This window comes from Crinia signifera, chromosome 8 (genome assembly GCF_055691185.1).
Source record: "Crinia signifera chromosome 8, ASM5569118v1, whole genome shotgun sequence".
Taxonomy (NCBI): Eukaryota; Metazoa; Chordata; class Amphibia; order Anura; family Myobatrachidae; genus Crinia; species Crinia signifera.
In genome coordinates, this window is record NC_139224.1 from 113,535,164 (window position 1) to 113,561,911 (window position 26,748).

At 42.1% G+C, this 26,748-nt stretch overlaps 2 protein-coding genes across 2 annotated transcripts in view; both read left to right on the forward strand.

Moving 5' to 3' along the window:
* The window catches only part of LOC146027272 (calcium-activated chloride channel regulator 1-like), a 36,066-nt gene extending 30,974 nt beyond the window's left edge, over positions 1-5,092 (forward strand). Inside the window, exons 12-14 of the mRNA XM_083158212.1 lie at positions 389-553; positions 1,616-1,852; positions 4,312-5,092. Coding sequence (XP_083014338.1) covers positions 389-553; positions 1,616-1,852; positions 4,312-4,859 — 950 coding nt within the window. The 3' untranslated portion in view covers positions 4,860-5,092. The remainder of the gene's footprint in view (positions 1-388; positions 554-1,615; positions 1,853-4,311) is intronic.
* Positions 5,093-13,343: 8,251 nt separating this feature from the next.
* Positions 13,344-26,748, forward strand: part of LOC146027273 (calcium-activated chloride channel regulator 1-like) — a 51,371-nt gene continuing 37,966 nt past the window's right edge. The window contains exons 1-4 of the mRNA XM_083158213.1: positions 13,344-13,502; positions 16,325-16,462; positions 17,526-17,676; positions 19,857-19,965. Coding sequence (XP_083014339.1) covers positions 13,344-13,502; positions 16,325-16,462; positions 17,526-17,676; positions 19,857-19,965 — 557 coding nt within the window. The remainder of the gene's footprint in view (positions 13,503-16,324; positions 16,463-17,525; positions 17,677-19,856; positions 19,966-26,748) is intronic.

A 26,748-nucleotide genomic window follows, 5' to 3' on the forward strand; every position in this document is an offset into this window, starting at 1 on the left:
ATCAGGGGCTTTTTCCTGTTCCCCATCAGGTTTTTTTATTTTTTATTTCTCATGCAGATGGATTGTGTAGTCTGTGTTTATTTCCCAAATCGCTATAACTGTCATTGTGCAGAACTAGTATTACATAATACGAGAGCACACAACTACTTCTTCACAGCACTTGCCACCATCTTGCCTGACTGCTCACGTGACACACTTCTGGTTGCTTTCTTCACCATAGCCTTCCATTGTTGAAACTTCCACAGTTTTTCTAGAACACTGCGTATGGTGCATGTCATTATCCCAAACAGTCATTAGCTTATGAATTGTTAACCCTTAGCCATTGGAAAGAATTTGTTTTTTTCTTATTGCCAACTATAGGTTCATATGAGCTCTATATGAAATTCAGGTGCTGACATTACCAAGGATGATGGCATATATTCCATATATGTGTTTTGGTTCCGGCACAATGGTAGACATATGTTGAAAATTCTTGCCGAGTGGACAAACGATGTCTCCTTAATGCCCATGAAGAGTAGTGGAGCCATGTACGTTCCCGGATACATACAAAATGGTGAGCACATTATACTAACTTAACACAACATACTTGTCACCTAGGAAGATTTTACAGTATATTGAAAGCCACAGAAGTTGCATTAAAAATCATATATATATATATATATATATATATATATATATATATTCAGCAATGAGAAATGTCAAACTACAATGGATTAATAGAGAAGGGTACAATGGGCCTGATTATGCTAATGCTGCTGCTGAGAGTGTGTATGCATTGAGTGTGCAGTGAGTGTGCAAATCATGAGACTGCTGCACCCTCCCACCAAGTTATAGCATTGATTGTGCTAGCCTCATCGTGACAAAGCATGACTGCACCAAGTAAGACGCCAGACACATGTTAACCGTATATGTGATCGCAGTCGCAGGCTCAGACATGCCCTAAACAATTTCATAACCTGTCTGAATTTTTTTTATCTACTTCTTGTTGCCTCCCCTTAAATGGCCCCTGACTGTCACTTTGCTTATAAATCCAGCTGTAATTCCTGTTGCAGGAGCATTGCAGTACATGTGCGGTGTAATGCAAATGCCTGTGCAGTCAGATAATAATCACTCAACCACAAAGCAAATGGGTTTACATATAAATCTGAATCAGGCCCAAAATCTGTCTACTACAACAAGTGGTGTCTTACATAGCACAGACCTCCTATTGATCGATGCTCATACCTTTTGCCTCCATTATATTTCCCAAATGTTCTTAAAATGAAGAGAGAGGATGTTGCCCATAGCAACCAATCAGATTCTGTCTATAATTTTCTAGGATACAACAGAGAAATGATAGACAGAATCTGATTGATTGCTATGGGTTACATCACCTCTTTTCATTTTTAGAACCTTTGGTAAAGGGATCTCTTGATTTGGTCTATAATACTACAGTATATTCTACAATGGGCGACCTTCTCCGATCTGCAATATCAATTTATATCAATTTTAAGTTGAAAAAAAAACGTATATCAAATACCTGGCACAAGGTTATTATTTTTTTTTGGCCAATATTGAAATATTTATTTTCTGTCTTTTAAAAGATTTATAATTGTGTCATCATTACTGATTGCAGGTACTATCAACATGAATCCACCTAAACCGCTAATCAGTGGTGAAGCTCAAACCTTAAATGAAACCTTCAGCAGGATCCTGTTTTTAGGCAGTTTTATGGTGTCTAATGTCTCCCAGTATGCCGCATTAGAGGATGTTTTTCCACCATGTAAAATAGTTGATCTTGAAGCAAGGATGGGAAATGATTACGTGGTGTTGTCTTGGACGGCACCAGGGGACGATTATGATCAGGGAGCTGGTAAGTTTTGTCTGTTGCATCAGTTCCTATTCCTGACTTCAAATTATTGTACATTACACAAAACAGACCGCTCATAATGTGAAATATTGCGCTAATGGGTACGGGTGCCTCCCAAAGATCTGAGGCTCCTTAATATAAGGCCGTGGTCTTCTTTAGCACAGTGCAGCTTTATAGGTAGTGAGAGAGACCAGGACTCTCTTTCCTCGCCACTCTAAGTGCTTGTCAGCTTTGTGGTCTACAGGGTATATGTACTAAGCCTTGGGGAGAGATAAAGTACCAGCTATCAGCTTCTAACTGCTATGTTACAGGCTGTGTTTGCAAAATGACCAAAACAGCTCATTGTTTGCACTTTATCTCTCTCCACTGCATCACTCTCTCAGGCTTAGGGGGGAATTCAATCCAGGATTACGACTGTCGGAATGTCCTGTCAGTCAGAATCCCGGGCCGTTATCGCTCAGCTCGAATGTAACTCGACAGCCGGAATTCAATTTTCTGGCTGTCAAGTGTCGGAAACTGGGTATGTCGGCAAAAACAGATGGATTGTCGAAAAGTGGTATTGTCTGGTGCGCAATTATCAGCATTTGGCAAGGGGTAGTCTCTCCCCTAGAAACTACAAGGTAATTAAAAAAAAGAGTATGCCAGCGCTGGCTGAATGATGTACAAGACTGTTCACATTGAAAAATCTATTAACTAAAATAAATCACAAATTAAAATACAACAATTACATATGTATTAAAATAGTAATATATTATGCTGCTGGGTGGGAATACCTTTTAAATGTCAAAGCTTTTCCAACTGGGTAGAAGACAGTCATTTTATATTACCATTCCCATAGTAATAGAGTGGCCACTAGTGGGCTCTAAAGTAGTTAGGGATGTAGCTGTCCCAATATTTGCAGGTAAGTCTCCAGTAGTCCCAATGTGCTCTATATTTTCAAGAGCTCAGGATTCCTTAAGGCGAATCCACTTTGACATCTGGTGCATTTAGGGATAGGGCTAGGCATTCCACAAAGATGATTGGTCGCAATACTAGTTCTTTTGATGCTCTATGGACTCAGGAGTAGTGGTCATGGATCAATGGTGATGGTAAGTCGCATTTTCCTGAATTGTGTTTATTCCGACTTCCTCAGGATGACTGTGAACTCGACCATCCAACTTTTTAAAACCAGATCTGTTTTGTTGCAAGGGTTTTATACCCTCCTGCATAAAAGCTGACCATCTCTCATCCTAACCTACTGTTTATGCTCACTTCTTCCCCTTCTGTGTCACCCCTGTCTGTCTAACCCTCCCCTTTAGAATGTAAGCTCTCACGAGCAGGGCCCTCTCTCCTCATGTGCCTTTCTTAGAATATATAAACCACTGCCACCCTGATGATTGCTTCAGTGTCCTGTCCCCTGATGCAACTATCCATATTAACTATTTACTTGTCCTAAACTGTCTTGTACTGTAATTTGGGTACTTGTGTACTTTCACGGCTCCTATCGCATGCCATCGCATGCCATATGTAGTGGCATGCGATGCGATTTTACCGTGGTTTGATGCATTTTTGGTAAAAATCGCATGCGATCGCATGAGATCGCATGCGATCTGATGCGATGCAATTTTTCACTGAAATTATGGACATGACTTGAAATCATGTAAAATGCACCCCAAATGTAATTTTTCACACTGTACCACCCCCACTATCAACGCCAACCCGAAGCGTGGCGAGCGGCGGCGGTACGCGTCCTACGACCTTTTCATACCCCCACTATCCACATCGGCATTGGAGTTCAGAATAGAAAGTGTGGCGAGCGCAGCGAGGCGAGGGGACGCGGATACCTTCACAGGTATCCGTGTCCCCTCGCGGGCTTCACAGGTATCCGTGTCCCCTTGCGGGGCTCGCTGCGCTCGCCACACTTTCTATTCTCAACTCCACGCCGATGTGGATAGTGGGGGTATGAAAAGGTCATAGGACACGTACCGCCGCCCCTTGCGGGCTCGCGGCGCTTGCCACGCTTCGGGTTGGCGTTAATAGTGGGGGTGGTACAGTGTGAAAAATGACATTTGGGGTGCATTTTACATGATTTCAAGTCATGTCCATAATTTCAATGAAAAATGGCATCGCATCGCATCAGATCGCATGCGATCGCATGCAATGCGATTTTTCCGTATACGATGCACATCGTGGGAGCCGTGATTGTACACAAGTACCGTAATTTGTTATGTGTTTTTGATTATAACTATGCTCTGTAAAGTGCTGCGTAATTTGTGTGCGCTATATAAGAAACTGTTAATTAATAATAAATAAATAAATCTGCCTTCAATGCTGTCGGAAACGGCAGCATTGAATAGGCAACGACCACTATTTCTCCCAGTGGAAATAGCATCCGAGATTGAATACCGTCCTTAGTTTATCTGCCCCAATATGTGATAACCACATTACTGCTTCTATTGACAATTGTTTTTTGTCTCTTTCAGCATCAAGTTATGACATTCGAATGAGCAACAGTCCACTCGATTTAAGAAAACAGTTCTCTAGCTCTGTAAACATCAATGCTTCCACTCTACAGCCAAAGAATGCCGGCAACAGAGAGAGATTCTCATTTGAACTTGGGAACACTACTGCAGACATGGGTGTCCTGATTTACATTGCAATCTGCTCAACTGATAAAGCATCACACCAATCTGAAATATCAAATCTGGTACATGTCACCAGACCTAGGGTCCAAGAAAAAGAAATAAACTTTGCATACTCAAAAGTTGCTGTAAAGTACAGCACAACAACGGTCACAGTTGTTAGTTTATCTGTCATTTGTCTATGTCTTACCTTACTGTATGGTGTCTTCAGCTGGATGAAGCAAACTTCAGATATGAATGACATTGATTCACAGACACAAAATAGGTCAGTAGAAGATACACATAATTATAATGAGTGCCTTGATGAAGAATTCCCTCTGCAAGTTGTGTCTGGCGATGCTCTGTCTGCAGAAACTATATTGATCCTTGAGGAGAAAACAACTGTTTAAAAAAGTTTCATATTTGTGACTTATTATATATATAAAAAAGGAAAAAAATTAACAAACATGAGTCTTGTTCGGGGATTCCAAGGTGCTAGATAATGTGACTAATAATGTAATGTATAAATGGCAACATCTCAATCTTTAAAAACATCATTTTTTAACATTTAAAAGAGGATTTATGAAACAAATATTGTACAGAAGCAGTTGGTATAGTAAAAATAAGGCATTCCGAGCAGACATATTATAGAAAACATTTTACATTTTTAGAACAATTAGAATAAAGTATTTTATTACACACCCACACACATATATTTATTTCCAGACTCTAGAATGCGGGATACTAAGGGGCAGATTTATTAATATTATCTGAACTAAATGAATGTGAAAAAATAGTATTTTCACATAATTTTGCATTATTTTGGTTTAACCTAAAAGTATTAAAGGACATTTGGAGACATTTTCGTGAAGAACTACTCCAAACTCTTTAATTTGCTTCTTTTTTTTTTTTTTAGCAACCAGATTGTATTTCCCATTCTTATAATGCAAAATGTGATCTGGCTGAATTTACTCAATTTGAAAAAAATAAATAAAAATTACAACAATACCTCAGTGAGTCCTGTGATAATAACGCCATCCTTAGATAGCATAATCACAGCCTTCTGCTAGGCAGAGAAAGCTTTGCAGGAACCCAGCCAGTGTGATCAGCATGGGTGTCATAGACTGATCACTGTGGGGGAAAAAAAAAATCCTCTCCTACAGTCAGGGAACAATATTGGATGCTCCGTCAAGGGCTGGTGATTATGGGGTTCTTCTGTTCAGAGCTCTGTCCCTGCATGTGATAATGAATACATCCATGCGATCTAATCAATTATCGTATTATGGATTGGCTGATATTATTGCATCACATTAGCATCCTCAGATGCAGATGGTCATAAATAAGCACCTATATCCTGCTGTTTGGATCTTAAATGCACAAAAATGTGCACGCTCTGCTGAACGCCTCTGGAGGAAATCTCACTCTCTGGAAGACTTCCTCCATTTCAAGTTTATTCTCTCCTCCTACAGCGCTGCTCTCTCCTATACCAAACAATCTTTCTTCAAATCTCTCATCTCTTCCCATTCCTCCAATCCCCGACGTCTCTTTGAAACTTTCAACACTCTACTTCGCCCTGCACCACCCCTCCTCCCTTCATCCCTCACTGCCACTGACTTTGCCTCCTTCTTCCTATCTAAAATTGAGGTAATCCGACATGATATCTCCTTCCATACCCCCTCTGCTGCCCACCCACCCCAATCATCCTCCCCTACCAACTACCCCACTCTGTCATCCTTCTGCCCTACTACAGCTGAGGAAGTCCACTCCCTCATCTCATCCTCTCCCCCCTCTACCTGTCCCTTGGACCTTCTCCCCTTCCCCTCCCGTCTTCTCAGTTCCCTCTCCCCCACTGGCTGCTCCCATCTTGCTCACCTCTTTAACCTATCTCTTTCTACTGGCATCTTTCCCTCACCCTTTAAACACGCTCTGGTCTCGCCTATTCTTAAAAAACCTAACCTGGACCCTTTATCTCCCACAAGCTACCGCCCTATCTCTCTTCTCCCATTTGCCTCTAAAATACTAGAACGGCTGGTTTACAGGCGTCTCACCAGCTACCTGTCTGACCACTCCATCCTAGATCCCCTTCAATCTGGCTTTCGCCCACTTCATTCCACTGAGACTGCCCTAGTGAAAGTCACCAATGACCTGCTGTCAGCCAAATCCAAGGGTCACTTCTCCCTGCTTATCCTTTTGGACCTATCTGCTGCCTTTGACACTGTGGATCACCCTCTCCTCCTCCACACACTCCAAAACATTGGCCTCTCTGGCACAGTCTTCAACTGGTTTTCCTCTTACCTCTTCAACCGTTCCTTCTCAGTCTCTGCCTCTGGCTCTACCTCACCACCTTCTATCCTTCCTGTCGGGGTCCCTCAGGGTTCCGTCCTTGGCCCCATTCTGTTCTCTCTGTACACCTCCTCTCTGGGTGCACTCATTAACTCCTTTGGCTTCCAATATCACCTCTATGCAGATGACACCCAAATCTACCTCTCCTCTCCTGACCTGTCCCCCACTGTTTTCTCTCAAGTTTCCAACTGCCTCGCTGCCATCTCTACCTGGATGTCTGAACGATTTCTGAAGCTGAATATGGACAAAACCGAACTTATTATCTTTCCCCCACCCAGAGCTATGCCCCCTACTAATATCTCTATCACTGTTAACAACACCATCATCTCCCCTGTTCCCCAACTCCGCTGCCTGGGTGTCACTCTTGACTCCTCCCTCTCCTTTGCACCCCACATCCAAACGCTGGCCCATTCTTGCCGGTTCCAGTTACGCAACATTGCTCGCATCAGGCCCTTTCTCTCACAGAGTGCAACTAAGCTGATCATCCACTCATTGGTCATCTCACGGCTTGACTACTGTAATGCTCTTCTCACCGGCCTTGCTCAATCCCAACTAGCTCCTCTCCAATCTGTCCTCAATGCTGCAGCCAGGCTTATCTTCCTCTCCCGCCGCTCTAATTCTGCTACTCCCCTTCAACAAAATCTGCACTGGCTTCCATTCCCCTACAGAATCCTCTTCAAACACCTCACACTCACATACAGGGCCATCTCTAATTCCATTGCTCCATATATCTCTAACCTCATCTCCATTCATACACCCTCCCACCCTCTACGGTCAGCTGACGACTGTCGTCTCTCCTCCACCCTGATCACTGCTTCCCATGCTAGAGTACAGGACTTTGCCCGTGCTGCACCCCTTCAGTGGAACGCACTCCCTCGCTCCATTAGACTCTCCCCGACCTTGCAAAGCTTCAAACGGGCACTGAAAACTCACCTATTCATCAAAGCGTACCCTTCCACTGCATAAACCAGCTGGTTCTCCGACCCCTTGCCTGTTTCCTGTTTACATCCTGCTATCTAACCACCACCCCCTCGCTTGCACCTCTTGTAATCTGTCTGTCTCCCCTTCCTACTAGATTGTAAGCTCCTCCGAGTAGGGCCCTCTTCCCTCCTGTTGTCAAAGCCCACTTCTCTTCACATTTCACTCACAGCTCTCCTTTACTCCAACACTCAGTGACCATCTTCGTCTGCATACTCCTCTCCATCATTGGCCTCAAGCCTCTAGTTGTATGTTGATTGAGTCCTCACTACTTATATCCAAGCTGTAATGTGTATTGATCTGTGGCGCTCTTTATTTGTACTGTATTTTTGTTATTTATTCAATGTTATGCCAAGTTTTGTTTCCCTGTACTGTTCCTTTGTACGGCGCTGCGAAACACTTGTGGCGCCTTATAAATAAAATTATAATAATAATAATAATAATAAATCTATGGTGCGATTCATGCACATGTTCCCACAGGTCAAAATGCGGCCCTTCCAGTGATGGTAGGCCACTGTGCATGCACATAGTTACCAATTCACATGTGCATGGCCCGGCTGCGAGCACCTTCAGTAAGCTTTCCCTTTAACAAAGTGCTCGCAGATTGTCCGTCAGGGGGTGTTCCTGGGTGGCCCCCACAGAATTTCATGGGCGTGTTCACAAAAAATGCTGGGTGCACCCATAGAAACGCTTGGTGGGTCCCAGCGAATGCAGCATTCCCCTGCCTGTTTGGGACTGGCTGATGGTATCGGCACCCGCCCTGATTTTTCTGAACTAAAGGCAGCCGCCGAGTGACTCCTGGGTCACGCGGTGTCTGCGAGCACTGGCCACAGGATAAAAAATAATTCGATGTTAACTAACCATTGAACGGAATGGATGTGTACGCGTATATGGTGAGAACGGGCATAGACGCACATATTAAATTAAAAACATACACGTCTATGGAGTACAGCCTATCAGATGCGGAGCACCCCTGGAGCTCTGCCGAGTAATTTTCTGGCTACTCTGAGTCTGCAATAAGTGGTGCCCACTATAGAAATCATTTGATGGTGAGCGGCTTATGTTTGGAACATATTTCCATGGCTGCAAATAGATTTGCAGCCATACACATCTATTCGCACATCAAACACAATAATTTGCAAGGTGCGATCAGGTCTGAATTATCCCCATGGGCTTGATCTTTGAGAAAACCGCCGAGATACACAGGCAGGGAAACACGTCGGTTCTCCACTCAGCTGTGCTCACCTGCTCACCGGCCGCCCACTACAAGCCTATCTGACCTCACCCTATGGGAGATTGACGAAAAGTTCAACCCGAGGGTCCACCAGGGCAAACACTCTGATGATAAGTGGAGGAGGACCCTAGTACCCTGGATCTACCAAAAATTCCACGGCCCGCACCTAATACACAGAGAACTGAAAACACTCCTGGGAGTGATAATTATACACAGCTGTGTGTATTAACAAATAGTGTACTAACATCACTTAAATTGCTACAAGCATGCAATCTTACCTCTACTAACTAAGAGATTAATCCCATGGGGAACTTTTACGCTTGCTATCATTGCTTTACTGGGCTGATCAATTACGGACACCTTTTGTGAACTAAAAATTCTTGCCAGTCAAACAATTAGCCTGGCAAGAGTAATTACATCTGGATTAGCGCACTAGTAGGATTATGTACATAAGTTTTATGTCTACTGATGTTTTGAATGTGATAAATATATGCTAAATCTTTGTTCTAAAGATCCTATTATTTTTTAAGAAAAAGTAATTTTTATGTGTAACTTACCGGCCAGTTATTAGCTTGTTCAATTATTGAGAGGATTTTTTTGCATTCTTATATTATATATATATATATATATATATATATATATATATTATTCATCTTTGTTGTTTATTTGTTTTTACTGTATATTGTAACTTATTACCTGTATGTCAAAAAATAAAATTATAACTGCACACAAAACAGGTCACAGTACCAATTTATACTTATAAACCACTATATTTCGCTTACAGAAGAGCAGTTTATGGAGGACATTCAGCCACAACTAGAGGGGGTAGATGAGGAAATGGAGGAGACATTCCCCCTCAACTTTTTCCCCACTTTTTTCACCATAAATAGCCGCTAGATCCCAACTATAAATGAGCCTGAAATACATACCTCATATATCCCAAGAGCAGACATTTTGCCAAATTTTGGGATACTCTGTAAACCACATATTTTGTGCTGCTCAAAAAACAAATGGGCTTCTTGGGCAGCCAAGCCAATTTTTCAAAAATAATTTGCAAACAGCTGGCAGAGGCTGTAGCACCTCCAAAGTTCAGGAGGCACATCTTTAATTTTTGACACCTAGGTGTCTTCTATGGAGAAAAAAAACATATGTGTTGTATTTAAAATCGTTATTTTTTTTTCCTTTCCGCTTTGAGATGCTTTCCTATTTTTTCCTATTAGGTCCACACTGTGTTTCCCTCTTTCACTTTGCTTCTTCCCCTTACTTTTCCCACTCTATGGGCCGGATTCAATTGTTCAGTGCCTGTCCCAGCTCCCGTGTGCGCCCCTTGTTGGTATTCAAATGTTTCTGCTGAAGGGCACGCAAACATCATTGTTGCCAGCTAAAATAACAAGAAAAGTCACCTATTTGGGTGCACAAACTGGGATTTTTTCATTGCACCCATTAGTATGGTCGGGTTTAGGTGCTTTGCGCGCCAAAAACCAACCTTAATGGGCATGTTCAGCACAATAAAAATCAACAATTGCATGTCGCCGGAAATCTCCCGACAGGAGATCGGGGACGATATGACATTTAAATCGGCCCCTATATATCTTATGCAACAATGCTCAATATATTTTTGCAATGACCCATTACTAGTATACTCGACTTTCTTGTTATTTTTTAACGTTTGACATTTGTTGTATTTGATCTTGCGCTATGAAAATCAATAACATTTACATAAAAAAATAACATTGAGGTAGCTTACGCATAAAACAATTTTTGGTCATTCTGTTGAAAAGAATGTTTTAAGCAAAATATATAAGTTCCTTTCAAAAGCCAAAACTACTGTGCATTGTCTTTTCCTAAAAATTTATTAAAAATCATTAATAAAAATAAACAAATCAACCCTAAAATTGTTATTGTAGAAAGTGTATGTTTGTAATTAGTTTATACATGTTATAAAGGTTGGAGCACACATACTTGGTGGAAAGATTTTAATACATAATATGGTACTTGTGTATTATCACAGCGCCCCCGATGTTGGTTGCGCAATGCGATGCGACGCGATTTTACACCCCTATTCGATCAAAAATTGTACAAGCACCCTAATGGGTGCTTACAATGTTAAATGCACCCCCACGCCACCCCCCCACTATAAACGTGAACCCGAAGCGTGGCGAGGGGCGGCGGTACGCGTACTATGACATTTTCATACCCCCACTATCCACGTCGGCATGGAGTTGATTTTATATAGTGTGGCGAGCGCAGCGAGCCACTGAGCCCAAAGCGTGGCGAGCAGACGTATATACCTGTGAAGTTATGCGCATCCCTTCGCGGGGCTCGCTACGCTTTGGGCTCGGAGGCTCGCTGCGCTTGCCACACTTTATAAAATCAACTCCACGCCGACGTGGATAGTGGGGGTATGGAAAGGTCGCAGGGCGCGTACCACCGCCCCTCGCGGGCTCGCTGTGCTCGCCACGCTTCAAGATCACGTTTATAGTGGGGGGTGGCGTGGGGGTGCATTTAACATTGTAAGCACCCATTAGGGTGCATTTAACATTGTAAGCACCCATTGGGGTGCTTATACAATTTTTTATTGCATCCCATCGCATTGTATGACATTGTACAACATCGCGCAATATCGCATCGCATACCATCGTATGCCTTATGGTATGCGATGCGATGGGCGCCGTGATAATACACAAGTACCCATAATATACTTGTTAAATCAGGCTTTAGCCATATATGCATAATAATAGATGCCTTTATTTTACAATCAAAAAGGGAATCCTAAATATACTACCATATTCTAAGTTTTGTATGAGGGAACATTGCCGAGATTGGCAGATGGTCTATTGATTCATACAGTACATGAGTGTTCTGTCATAATTTGTATTCATATTTGAGCAAACTCTGCTGTGTTTTGTAAATTATCTAAATGCATTTACAGCCAAGAATGCTAACTGGAATCAAAACGAACAATAGTCAATTTGTTCCAAACTGCAGGCAGCAGTCCTATGACACAAAACAGTATATGCTGTATTGGTCTGGCAACTTTAAAGACTCATATAATGAAATGTATGATCTAAAATGAATCATTATTAAATTCTGTTTTTATAAAGAAATATCAAAGACCCTTTAATTAAGGCAGGCATGTCCAAACTATGGGCCTTATTCTGGTTCACTCTCGAAGGCAAATTCCTTCTCAGATGGACAAAACCATGTGCACTGCAGGGGGGCAGATGTAACAGGTGCAGATAGAATTAGATTTGGGTGAGTTATTTTGTTTCTGTGCAGGGAAAATACTGGCTGCTTTATTTCTACACTGCAATATAGAAAAACTCCACCCAAATCTAATTCTCTCTGCACATGATACATCTGCCCCACCTGCAGTGCACATGGTTTTGTCCATTTGAGAAGGAATTTGCCTCTGAGAGTGAACCAGAATAAGGCCCTATGTCCCTCCAGCTGTTGTGAAACTACAAGTCCCACCATGCTTTGCCACAGTTTTGCTATTAGGGAATGCTAAAACTATGGCAAGGCATGCTGGGATGTGTAGTTTCACAACAGCTGGTGGGCCACAGTTTGGACATGCCTAAATTAAGGTAACCTGGGCCAGAAGTAACTTTATATACACTGACAAAATGTTGACAAATTTAAAATATCAACATTATGACCATATGAGTATTAGTATTTGTGTAAGGCTGTGGTTAGGTTAACGGTAAAATAGAAAAAAAAAAAGCAATATTCTCACGGTCAACATCCATACTGAGAGTGTCAACATTTTGATTGTTGACATTTAATTAACGAATCATGTCAACATTATAAATGTTGACATCCTGAACATTGTACCCATACCACGCTTCTTTAACCTAACATCTTTGTGAGAGATGTGCAAAGTATCCGCTAAAAATGCCAGCGTCGCTCACATTTGTTGTATAAATTCAAATAAAATATGTTGTGTAAAAAAATATTATATTTCCTATATCTATGGTAAAAATTAACAGTCATTATGATAAATAAAAATGTTTGCTTGTCAATTTTCACACCTATTTTGACAAATTCCCCTGTCACTCAAAGGGTTAATGGCCTTGAATGGCCGAAATTTATTTTTTCTACTATTACACAAAGGCAAACTTAGGAAATAACAGGAAATAGATCACAGAATGTCCCTATAAAGTTATTTATGTAAATTACCATGTAATGTGAAATGCTGTCATTGTCAGTGTTATAAAAAATTATAATAGCCTACGTGCAGTATCCACCAATAGCATGAAAGGCAATATAGAAATCAGGAAAAAGCATCAGAAATGTACAATTCTTACATTCAATGCAAGCGCTGTGCAACAGATACATCATGGCAATCAGGAAAGTGTTCCAATTTATTGCACTGTGCCACATAATCTCAGTGATCAAGACTTCTTTTATCCAATTTAATAATGGAAGCTATGAAGATATTGTCATTGCAATTAATCCTGGATTACAGGAGAACACTGAAATTATTAACAAAATTAAGGTAAATATTTTCTCTTTATATTTTTAATAACTTATGCTGTGTACACACGGTCCGATTTCCTTTCTGATGTTGACGAAATAGTCAACATCGGATCGGAATCGGATGCAGATCGCAAGGGTTTTAACCCTTGCGATCCCGATCCGATCCCGATGCGCGTTCACGTATCCGAAGCCAGAAAGTCTTGGCTGCCTTGTCTATATAGTGCAGATCTGCACTATATAGTCAAGATAGGATGCAAATCGGATGTGCCTTAAGATCCTATCTGATCGGATCGTGGATAGGATCTTAAGGCACATCTTACCATGTGTACACACCATAAGATGTAGACTATTTACTGATACCATGTTCAAGATAATCCTGCTCCACCTGAGACGCACTCAGATGTATATATATTAATCCAGGAGAAATAAGCGGCATTCCACAGCTTTTAAATATAGTAAATCTGTGTTCTTTAATCAGATGGAGTTTCAGAGATTACCACTGTCTTAAAGTGTATTTGCTTGTCCCGGAAGATAGGGCTAATCAATGAAAAACTCAAAGGACGCAATTTTACTATATTTCAAGTCTGTGGAGTGCTGTTAATTATGAGAATTTTGCATGAATTTGTACATTTGTCCCCTTTAAAGATTTATTTTAATTTGCAGTTGTGTCAGGTTTCATCCAAGAACAAAATAAACCTGGATATTCTTCTATAGGAACTGAATTCCATCTGCTTACCGTACATCCATATTGTTTTAAAACCATATAGGGCTAAACAGACAAACATTTATATAACTGGCTATAAGGCAATTTCACATTATAATTGACTCTAGTTGGCATATTGTATTTTCCACAAATGCAAATTTGCAAAAAAAAAATGATTTCAGAATTTTCTTTCATTGACAGAAAATAAAAAAGTTGTAACCACATATAGATATTTTAAACAAGCTCCGTACTTTGCTTACCATGTCATTCATAGACTGTACTATATAGAAAACTAAGAAAACTGGCAAACTCTCAAAACAGGCAACAAGCACACAGTAATGTACAAATTTAAATTTGTAACAAAATAATCTTTTTACAATTTCTTTGCAAATGTATTACCCAACTACAGTATAATAGCACAAATTATTCAGGAACTGTATTACTTTTTAACTGTATATACTATAAATAGCTCATTGACTACATTAGTTGATTATTACAGCCGCAGATGCACTTGTGTGCTTGTGCATACATATTAAACTTTAAATGCCTCTACACAGGCACCTACACACAAAACTATATTATTGTGTGGTTCTGTGCCCATAAACAAGAGGTCTGCTATGAAAAAAAACCCACCACCCATCAATTCATTATTATATTTATATAATATAAAACGCAACCGATTCTTTATGACAATACCAATAAAATTATGCCCAAATTATTTCTTGCAAAAATGAATCGTACAAAAATATGGATTATGTCGAGTTTAGTGGGTAAATTTACTAAAACTTCTAAAAATGAAAAGAGTTGATGTTTCCTATAACAACCAATCAGATTTTGGCAATCATTTTAAATTGCATCCTATTGGCAACATCACCAAAATCTTTTATTGACTTATGAAAAATCAATCTGTTGGTCAAATAACTGGAATCATCCATAGTAATTAGAAATCACTATATTGCAAAACTGGATCTATGTTGCTCTCCAAACATCATCTAAATCTGCTACACACTGTGCCTGATTTGGAGTTCTACAGGGAAGTATAGGGGTGTGGTATAGGGGTCTGACAGTTGGGGTCTGACAGTTGGGATCCCGACAGTCATTATCCCGATGTTGGGATTCCGACTGGCCGGACCCAGACAGCATGGCGAGCGCAACAAAGCCCCTTGCGGGTACGTTGGCTCGTTACACGAGCCACCTATTCTATTCTCCCTCTATGGGGGTCGTGGACCCACACGAGGGAAAATAGCCGACGGCCGGCGGGAACCTGGCTGTCAGTGTTTTGACAGTCGGGATCCCGTCCGGCACCCAAGTACAGATGGAGCAGCTCTCAATGGAGCTGCTCCTGGTGATAGTATTGCCAATTGTCACTGTGCATTATCGAACAGAAGGGGGCACGCGTGCCCGAGACGCTCCCACGCCCCGTTCTGTCTGAGCCCTCCGCCGGCTCCCTGCTGCTCCTCCGTCACCCTCCGCAGCCCCCACTCACCCCGCCCTTTTCCCTGAAGTGGAGACGGGCAGGGAAGCCACTCCCCGCCGCCGTGCTACTGGGGACGCATGAGCGTGAAAAACGCTTGCACATCCCTGTCAGAAGGAGCTCCTGTCCGCCAGCCTGTGCCAGCTCAGAACATCTGGCGATCCTGCAGGTTGGCTGACAGTACCATACAGCTATATGCTAATGTGACAGGGGGCATCTAGTGCAATTAGATACCGTACTCTGCTGGTGCATCTCAAGACGCACAGAACCTCAAGGTTACTCAGACTTTCGTCTCAGGTCTGCAGTAGTGGTCAGTACACCTGCTTACACCAGATGCAGACAACGACATTGGCACTCCTGCAAGGAATAGACCGGGTCACCAAGCACAAATGCCCTGAGCCTGAAAAACTGGGGCTTAGATGCCATGCGTAGTATCCCCATCATCAGACGAGTACTCTAACCATCGAGTTAGCATACAGGTCCGAATCAGGTCCTCTATGCATTCATCTAGCACAGTAGATGTTTCTGTGACGGAAGGCCATCTGTGCTGCAGCTGCACGCCCCTTTGAAGTTTCGAGGCAGCAAAAACTTAATTTAAAACCAATTGTGAGTTTTGCTCATCTCTACTATGTTACATTTATTTTATATATTTAATATTTTATAGGAAATGGTGATAGATGCATCAAGTTATCTATTCCACGCTTCACAGAACAGACTCTCCATAAAGAGTGTGAAAATTTTAATTCCAATTACCTGGACATCTAAAAACTACACAAAGCGTGAAAGAGAAACTTATGAAAAGGTATGAATATAAATTATAATCTGACGAAATGAATTATGATGATGAAGATAAATTAACAAAATGAGGGAAGCAGACAGCACTGACAGGACTTTTACAGTGTATAAAGCCTTAACAAATAATCCTTCTTATCCTTATACACATAGCACAGATAGAGTGACCTAACATGACATTTCATTTCAATTTAACTGGAAGTTTTTGTGTTAATTATATGGTTATGGCTTGATAGCGTACAAAATATGGTATAATGTGCAATAAAGTAACATAATAAAGGTTATTGCATGAAAGCAAAACACTAGAAAATGTAATAAAAGTAATTTCACAGTGTTATAAAGTTTGATGTTTTAGTAACATTTAGAAATGTCAGCTAACATAATTCACAGAAAATAATTTTAAAGGGAGATTATATATATAACATACTGTTTATACATTTCCTCTGACAGAATAAACCAATACTATTTGTATAAAGAATTATTATTTGGCTGCTGGTAGCCCCCCTGGATCCTTGCAGTCTAAAGGGCCCCTTACACTTGTGAGATTTTGTCAGATTTGACCCAATTCAGGTGGATTGGGTCAATTTATCTGACAAAATCTGATGTGCCTGATGTGTAGGACCCAATGCACAATCCCATGCCATGGATGTTTTTGTGTGTGTGTTTGCAGTTTGCACACACTTAAGCAAATCATCATCACCGCAACCCTCACTATAGTACTTTTCTAGGCATAAGGAGGCATAAGTGCAAAATTCACCTGACTACATTGGTATAGCTGCAGAAGAAATTTTGTGCACCTGTGTGATATAAAAATACAATTATTTTTGCCAAAATGCCTGTTTATGAAACTGCTGAGCTAGACCGATGGTCGGGTAATTAAGTATTTGTACATAAACTAGGTCAGTCCTGTTGTTTTATTCAAATTATTATTATTTAGTTCAAACTGTTTTTAGCTTCCACAGATATCACTCTTTGGTGACATTGATATTTGTATAGTTAGTAGGTAATAGCAATGAGAAGTGAGCTTGTCAGTAATAATACATGTATTGAAAGGTATATTTGTGTTCCAACAGGCAGATATTATAATCACACATCCTTTAATGAAATATGGAGATGACCCATATACTTTTCAGTATCAAGGATGTGGGAAGCAAGGAGAGTACATTCATTTAACACCTAATTTTTTGTTAAATACCAGCCTGACCTCAGTATATGGATCTCCAGGTAATATATACATATATATATAATTATAATTTATCAGCCATTTACCAGTCTCTGAGTGCCTCTAACTCCTTCTACTATATATATATATATATATATATATATATATATATTGTCCTGAATAAGCTGGTGCCCTCTGCTTCAAACAGCGTTCAGCTGTACAGACACATAGCGTTATGGGGGTGCAGTGGCACTCAGGAAAAAATGACACAGCAGGCAAGTGTATACCAATAGTTTCGAAGCCTCTAGGCTTCTTTATCAAGGTGCTTTTTGGACAAAACCACATACACCCAGTTGCAGAGCCACCCATGTTCCAGAACACGTGATACTCTGTAATAGGCGATGTAGAGCCATGCACATTTCAGTTACACTACACTGATGGTGCATATAGGTTAGGTACAGGGAAGGTGTGGTTATGCATCTGTGAGCTATGTTGAACAAACTGTATACAGCATGTAGTCTGTGCACACGGGATACTGTCATTAGGTCTACAAGCATTGGATCGACAGTCAATAGGTCGACATGCAGGAAGGTCGACATGGGTTTAGGTTGACAGGGTCATTAAGTCGACACAAGCATTAGGTTGACAGGTTGATGGTCGACAGTCAAAAGGTCGACATGGGGTTTTTCACTTTTTTGGGGGAGGCAACAGGCGGTATTTCATGCCCAACCATCCGCTAGGGCGCGGTGGGAGAATAAAATAATGTGCCCGAAGCATGGCCAGCGCAGCATGCCATGTGAGGAGATGCGGTGCTACGTTTCAGGGTCCATGTCAACTGTCGAAATTCGGGACAAAAAAATGTGAAAAACCCCATGTCGACCTTATGACTGTCGACCTTCCCCATTTTGACATAATGCTTGTGTCGACCTAATGACCCTGTTGACCTAACCCATGTAGACCTTCCTGCATGTCGACCTTAATACATATTGACCTTAATGTTGACCTAATGGTGTCGACCTAATTACTGTTGACCAACATGCTAGAGACCTAATGATCCATACCCGTGCACACAGTGTGGGAGCAATTGGGGCCAAATGATAATCATCAGAATAAAATTAGTAATATTTATAATTGTGTCCTGTTTGTAGTCACAGTAAACATGGACTCCATTGCAAATAACATATAGTCATACAGTAAAAAGAATTGTTACCATGCTGAGACTTAACATTCTTTAACTGGTCTAGGGTCAGGAATTCTAGTATACATAGTAAACGTACAACACATAAGCCATGTGATCTGTGATTATGTCAATTCTAAAAACATCTACAAATATCTGTTAAATTCATTAGCATAAACAGCCCCGGGCTCATTGAGCCAGACCTGGTTCCAAAAATATGGGGGACAAAAAATCTGGGGGTCCCCCGTATTTTGAAACCAGCACCGGGCTCCAACAGCCCGCGGTGTCATGCCACTGCCGGCGGACACATTTTACATAAGGTCCCCCGGTTGAAACATGAGCACCGTGGCTGGTCAGCCTTGGACGGGGTACCTGGCGGAGTGGGGACCCCCCCAATAAAGGGGTCCCCCCCCCTGGCTACACCCATCCAGGGCTGAAAAGCCCGGGGCTGTCACCTAACATTACCTAACATTGCTTTATACAGGAGAACTACAAGTGCCAGCAGAAACACGGGGGACCCCTATGCTTTTTGTCCCCCCGTATTTTTGGAACCAGGGCCGGCTCAATGAGGGGGGACCTCACGCCGGTTATGCTCAGGAGGGGGGACCTCACGCCGTTTTTTTTTTTTCGACAAACACAAAATCGCACATTACCTCAAATTCACAACATTTTCATGCCTAAAATTTGCACATTATTGCACTTAATCGCACTTTTCTTTCCGGAACACACACCTAATTAAAGATGAGAATTCGCGGCAAAAATGCGATTTTAAAAAAGTGCGATAATGGGCGATTTTGAAAGTGCGAAAAACTCTCATTCTATTAAATGTCACCCATTATGTGTGAAAGAATTATGATGGGGGGAATTCTCAGTTTTGGTCATGCACTAAACTATACTCCATCTGTATGGGGCATTATATTACCGCAGGGCATCATCTGTAATCTAGCAGTGTAACAGAATTACATCAGCTTTTGTCCTCAGTAACTGAAAATAACTTTATATAGACTTTAAGCTACATCTTTGCTCCCAATGAAACAAATACATTTTGTTTGCTCATTTTTACAGGAAGAATATTTGTCCATGAATGGGCGCACTTTCGCTGGGGTGTTTTTGATGAGTATAACGCTCATAATCCCTACTACATTTCTGGAGATCGTAAAGTAGAAGCAACAAGGTGATATTTTAATAATCATCATGATAATCATCAGAATAAAATTAGTAATATTTATAATTGTGTCCTGTTTGTAGTCATAGTAAACATGGACTCCATTGCAAATAACATATAGTCATACAATAAAAAGAATTGTTACCATGCTGAGACTTGGGCCCAAATGCAATCCTCTGAGGATGGTAGCTGTATGGGTTGCCGGCCAAACTCAGCCTTTTCTTTTTAAAAAGGGCAATCATTTACAAGGCAAAGCCATGTCTTATAAAAGATTGCTCCTTTAAAAAAACATCTGAGTTTGGCCGGCAACCCGCACTGCCACCAAATTTGGAAGCTATTACATGTGGCCCCTGCAGTACCATGCAGGAAAATGAATATTGATAGCCAAAATAATTGTGGTATGCAATCATAAGGTCAACAGCATAGGCATTTCTATAATGGGTGCAGTGCGTGTGGTCCTAGCTCAAGGGGGCTCACACTGCAAGCATACATTATACTTACCCCTCCGGGGTCCCACAGCAGCATCTCGGCACTGATGACGCAAAGATGCTTCTAATTTGTCCTCCTGTTTTGAGGACCCATGAGTAGAAACAAATTGGAAATATCTTTGGCAAAATACACATATTTCTAATATGTTCTGTTTTACTGGATCTGGTCACTTAAGACAAAGGCCTTGTACACAGAAATTTTTTTGGGGCCCCTCCAACCCATTGCCATCTGCTGATTTTGTACTGGGATCATTTTAATCTTAGTGTATTGAACAACTGGGGGGCTCAATAGATGGCCAAATGGGCGGGCAGCTGAGGATGTCAGTGCCACCACAGCCATGCCCTGGGGCACCTCATATCATCAGTGCCCATCACATCGGTTTAATTTGACCCCCCTGACACTGGGCCTGCACTTGTTGTTTGTGCGCTGAAGATGCACACTAATAAAAATGTCATGACCTTGCGGGTATGGTGGATAGCCTTGTGAGAAGGGGGTAAGGCCTTATGGCCCAGACCTAGGTTTTCATCTAGAGATGCAGGCTGCTTCAAGGGTGACCAGTCTATGGAGGGTGGAGGGGGGGGGGGGAGCAGGCGGGTGCCATAGCATATGGGAATGCCCAGCATGTCATGGTGTTCCCATGAAAACACTGGGCGTTCTCATGCTAATGGAACCATGACGGACATGCGGGGGGGCGGGCAGCTTACTTAACCGGATGTCAGCTGCCCGGCCACTTCCCCTGAGCATACACACATATGTAAGTTTGCTCACAGCTTAGATATGCTTCCATGTCTTTCGATGGTCGGCAATCATTCTCAAGGCGGGATCTTGGTCACTCGCAAGGATGTGAATTTGCATCCGAGTGAATAAACCAGAATACCCCCCTATGTGTAGTACTGGCTCCAACACTATGACAGGATCCGGGTGCTGGACAGAGCAATTCACTACAGCACCCAGCTCCTGTCACTGAGCAGTAGTAAGCATTTTTGCTGTGAAACTATGGTGGGTGACACCTGGATGCAGCCAGCAGCCCCTTGTGACACAACTGGCTATTGTCTGCAAGATATTGACTGTGCTTAAATACTGGTATGTATATGTAAGTATGGTTGTATATTTAATCATAGCTGCCTACCGTCCTGCATTCTGCAGGAGACTAGAGAAATATATATTGGACCACCTAGGTGGAACAGTATATACAGGCGCTTCAATGTGAGTCGTTTGGCAAGCTGCTCACTCCATGGGGAGGTCAGCCCCAAGAAAATGGAAATGGAAGAAAACAAAACAGGTGGTGGAGCGCTGACACATAAAGTATATATGACCAATTGGGTATCACAATTATTTTATTTACTATTAAAAGTTAAATCCCAAAGTTATAGGCTATACACGCTTGACCTGATGCGTTTCGTCGTCCACAGACAACTTTTTCAAAAAGTTGTCTGTGGACGACGAAACGCGTCAGGCCGAGCGTGTACAGCCTATAACTTTGGGATAACAAAAAGGAATTCTCACTTGGACCAGCTCTCCACTTCCCCACACTTCCAACTGTTGGACACTTACTGGACATTCCAAGGGACACCACCACCTGCTATTCTCATCTGGAGCTACCTCATTAAGGACTGAAACCCAGGATCCCTACAATTTTGAACAATGTAATACCGTATTATTCGCTCCATAAGACGAGCCTGACCATAAGACGCTTACGTTTTTAGAGGAGGAAAACAGGAAAAAAAATTCTGAATATTCTTAAGGGATTCGGGCAGCAGGGTCAGCCAGCGCAGGGAAGGGATCCGTGCAGCAGGGTCAGCCAGCGCAGGGAAGGGATCCTGGCAGCTGGGTCAGCCAGCGCAAGGAAGGTATCTGGGCAGCAGGGTCAGCACTGGCAGGCAGCCTCTCCCCCCCCCCCCCCCCCCCGAGGCAATAGCCCAGCAGACCCTGTGGTATCAGGGAGGCGCTGTGTTATAGTGTGTACACACAGCAGAACTGATCAGATCGCATCGGGACTCGCATCTCACGGCATGCTAGAGGGGCACAATTTATACTATATAGTGCAGATCTGCACTATATAGTCTTGGCTGCCCTCTCTATCTGGCTGCCGATATGCACTCACACGGGAGCACGCATCGGCAGCGAAAAAAGCATGCGATTTGCATGCGATATGGCTTCCGATTTTCCCTATATCGGGAACATCGGAAGCCAAATCTTCCCATGTGTACACACTATAAGTGCGGGCACCGGGGGCCTGCAGGGCTATTGTAATGCTGCTGCCACATCTGTGCTGCGGCCGGGACCGGCTATCAAAATTGCGCCCCCCCAGTAAAGGTATATGAAAACAGACCATAATAAAATGTCTGCCCCCATACAGGAGGGGTAAGGCATGGGGGCACGGGGGGCATGGGCGTCAGGGTGGGCTGTTACCTTTACTGGGGGAAGCACAATTTTGATAGTTACGCCACTGTACCTGGGCAAGGCAGGGAAGTGATCCGACTGCGGTGTATGTGATATCAGCGGCAGGGTCTCTGCAGCGGATGGGAACTACTAGTTTCCATCCGCTGCAGGGACCCCGCCACTGATATCACACACCGCAGGGACCCGCTGCCGACCTGACCCTGCTGCCCAGCTGGATCACTTCCCTACCTTGCCCAGGTAGGAGGGGGGGAAGGTACCGGGGGGAGGGGGGGGGGCGCCTGGAGCAGGTGCACTGCACAGGGCAGCTGGCTGACTGGCGGCTGGTACAGTATCCGCTCCATAAGACGCACAAAATTTCCCCCCCACTTTTTTTGCCTCTTATGGTCCTTAAAATACGGTAACTGTAATTTGATAAATATTATATAACAGAAACCAGAACTTGTACAAAGTTTTATATTTACACTTTAACGGATTTAAAATATTAATATTTAATATGTTATGTCATAAATATTATCTTTAAAAAAATCAAATTGGCATAAAAGCACAAAAAATGTAAATACTTTATGCATTAGAAAAGACTGGATATATTTTTATTACAAATACATTTCAGGTAGTAAAAAAAAGTACTTTTAATGTGATACTAACCAATGTGCTGCACATACTTTTTGTACTAGATCTCATCTCATCTCATCTCATTGCATTGCAAAACCTACAGTATGCAATGGGATGAGCTGCAATATTGTATACAATAATTGTAACATGTATGGGCACCTTCAGATAATAGTCACTATTATTATTATTATTATTATTATTATTATTATTATCTCCTATATATTTAGCCAGATCTGTCAATGACGGTGTGTATAACGCTGGGTGGAGTTAGGCAGTGAACTCCGCCCCCCGCCCAGCGTTATACACACAGCCCACAGATACACACTGTGTATTAGCAGGAGTCCCAGCTGAGGTACGGGGAGCGCGTGAGGCACCCGCCAGGGGATCAAGCAGCCGCAGATGGTGCTGCTGCGGGGACAGTGGTGCTGCTGGAAGGTTATCTTAAGTGTTAACGGGAGTCCCGGCAGAGTTGTACCAGTGGTGGCCGCTGGAGAGAGCTTCCGTGGGAAAGAGGGAGATTTCACTGTGGAGTGCGCCCAGTTACTGTCGGATTATTGTGCAGCATATCAGTGCACTTTTTACACAGGGGTAATAATGGGCAGGGTCATGTAAGTGCAGGGGGTACATGGCACACTGCCCCCAGTCCCCCCCCCCCATGTAATGTGACATTATACTCACTAATGTGTGTATACCGTCCACTACCCATCCAGAAGCAGTGACCAGTTGCTGGAGGTCACATCCCTTAAAAAATGTTTTCTCCCTAAAAAAGCCTGGTCATGCCTGCCATTTCCTAAAAATGGATGGTTACCACCCTCAAAAGCCGACTTCCTGTCAATGAAACAGCGGACAAAACTTGCAAAAAATGTTTTTTCGGATTTACAGTAAGTTGCTGTTTGGCACCACATATGCGCACTGTGACCCAGACGCATTTTCAGTCATCCGATATTCGATCGCACAACAGCTAACAGGCTTGAATAGTCCTCTTAATCTGGTTTTGACTTTATTACCCTGTATCTTCTTTGGTGTTAGGCCACACAGTTTGTATATATTTCTAATTATCTCCAGGATGAGTTGGATTTTTTTAAGTAATATATTTGAGTCTTGAACTTTACAACTGTGTAAAAAATACCAAATATGTTAGACAAGAACATACAGTAAATCATGTGCCTGTTAGAGCTATATTGGGTACATTTTATAACATTTTTAAAGTAACAAAAGAATAAAAATAATGTTTTACAGCTATATCCGGAAGTTAGAGTTTCACATCTGACAAATAAACCATGTAAATTTGAAAATAATAGTGTAATAAACCAAATGTGAAATAACCATAAAGTCTATACTTGTAAACAGATGATGAACAGTGAATAACCTCCTTAACTTAAGTTGTGGCGCCCAGCCGCCCATTGTGGCAGTTGCTTAGTCAATTACTGAAAGTACAAATTGCAATATTATGATGAGCAGTTGTAAGCTTAAACTTATTTACTCATACAGAAGAAAATAACATGAGGAGCACTGTAAAAGAAGAAGAGGGGATGCAGGTGGTACTAGAAAGGAGGAATGGTCTAATACAAATGGTGAAGTATAGAGACATACAGTACACAGAGTGACAATGGGACACACACAGTGTGACAGAGGGCTATACACAGGGTGATACGGCCACATATACATGGAGTGACAGAGGATCATATATGTAGAAGCAAATACATTGTGGGTGCGTACGCTTGCACCCAGGAATATCTGGAGCCTCTAATCTCACTGTATATGTAGTATATATAAATTACATGTAAAAACGACTCTACTTAAGTTTGATGTTTTTAGCTTCTAACAAAAAGATTAGGTAGTAACACGCAGATTAGGTAATTTTAGGTCCTGTTGAAATTAAATACATGTTATTCCTTGGTACATATAGCATAAAAGTAAATTACAATTTGAGTGTAATGGGAAAAGATAGAATAAATTAGAACCTAAAAATCCTGGGCTTAAAATGATCACTATGAAACATTGTAACCATTTCGGTGTTATGGTTTTGGGTGTGAACTCACAGCCGGGACCGCTGTTTAGAATGGCCACAGCGAAACCTACACTGACTCTGTTGACCTCCTTGGACAGATGACTGAAATCTGCTGGGAGCTAGGCTTCACCTTTAGTCACCACGTTTGAATGAGCGAGTTAGGCCCTCTCCAACCCCAATGCAACCAGTTCTTGAGACAGTGCCAAGAGGCAGTGCCAAGAGGAAATCTAACTAAAAGGCCCTACCTGGGACATACACCCTGGCTACCGGCACCAGGCCAAGGACAGGGAGTGGGATCTAGTCGTAGAAACCAGGTACTGATGGACCGGGGTGCCTCCAACAACACAAACACTGACCAAGGTAGGGAGCAAACAGTTATAATTGGTACCCCAATACAAGAACCCAAATGATAAGGTGAGTCTCTCCACACTTGAGAGAACTGATCCAAAGTACCTCTGAAAACTGGGAACAACAAAAGAATATGGCAGCTTGCCAGAACTTTATAAATCAAGAAAGAACATAACCAGGCTCCAATAGAGCACTTACATGACCTGTAACAGGCACAGGAGGACCACGGTACATCCAGCAGCTCAGGATGGTAAAGAGCAGGCTGGGACAGACTGGAGCAGATGGGCAGGATTCTGGAACACAATGGAAGCAGGCTGAATCAGGACAGGGCCAGGAAAAGCTGTACTGGGCTACAACAGGGAGAACAAAAAAGAGTCCTGCAGATGGCTGGTGAGTTCCTAACTGAGCAATCACCTGACAGATGACTAGCAGGAAACAGAAACATAGAAACATAGAATTTGACGGCAGATAAGAACCACTTGGCCCATCTAGTCTGCCCCTTTTTTAAACATGTTACCTCAAACCATATTTGATTCTTATTTTTTTTGTAAGGATGTCAATATGCCTATTCCTCTACCACCTCTGATGGGAGGCTATTCCATTTATCTACTACTCTTTCTGTGAAGTAATTCTTCCTCACATTTCCCCTGAATCTTCCTCCCTCTAGTTTCAGTGCATGTCCTCGTGTTCTGTTGCTCCTCTTCCTGTGAAGAATGTCTCCCACCTGTACCTTGTTAAAACCCTTGATATATTTGAAAGTTTCTATCATGTCCCCCCTTTCCCCTCTCTGCTCTAAAGTATACATATGTGATGGATATAATTACAGACCTAACTGAAAACCAGATTGCCTATAAAGGCTAGAAATCGTTAGGACTGGACTTAGAAATATATGGCATATAATATAGAAAGTGCCTAAAAATGTAATTAAT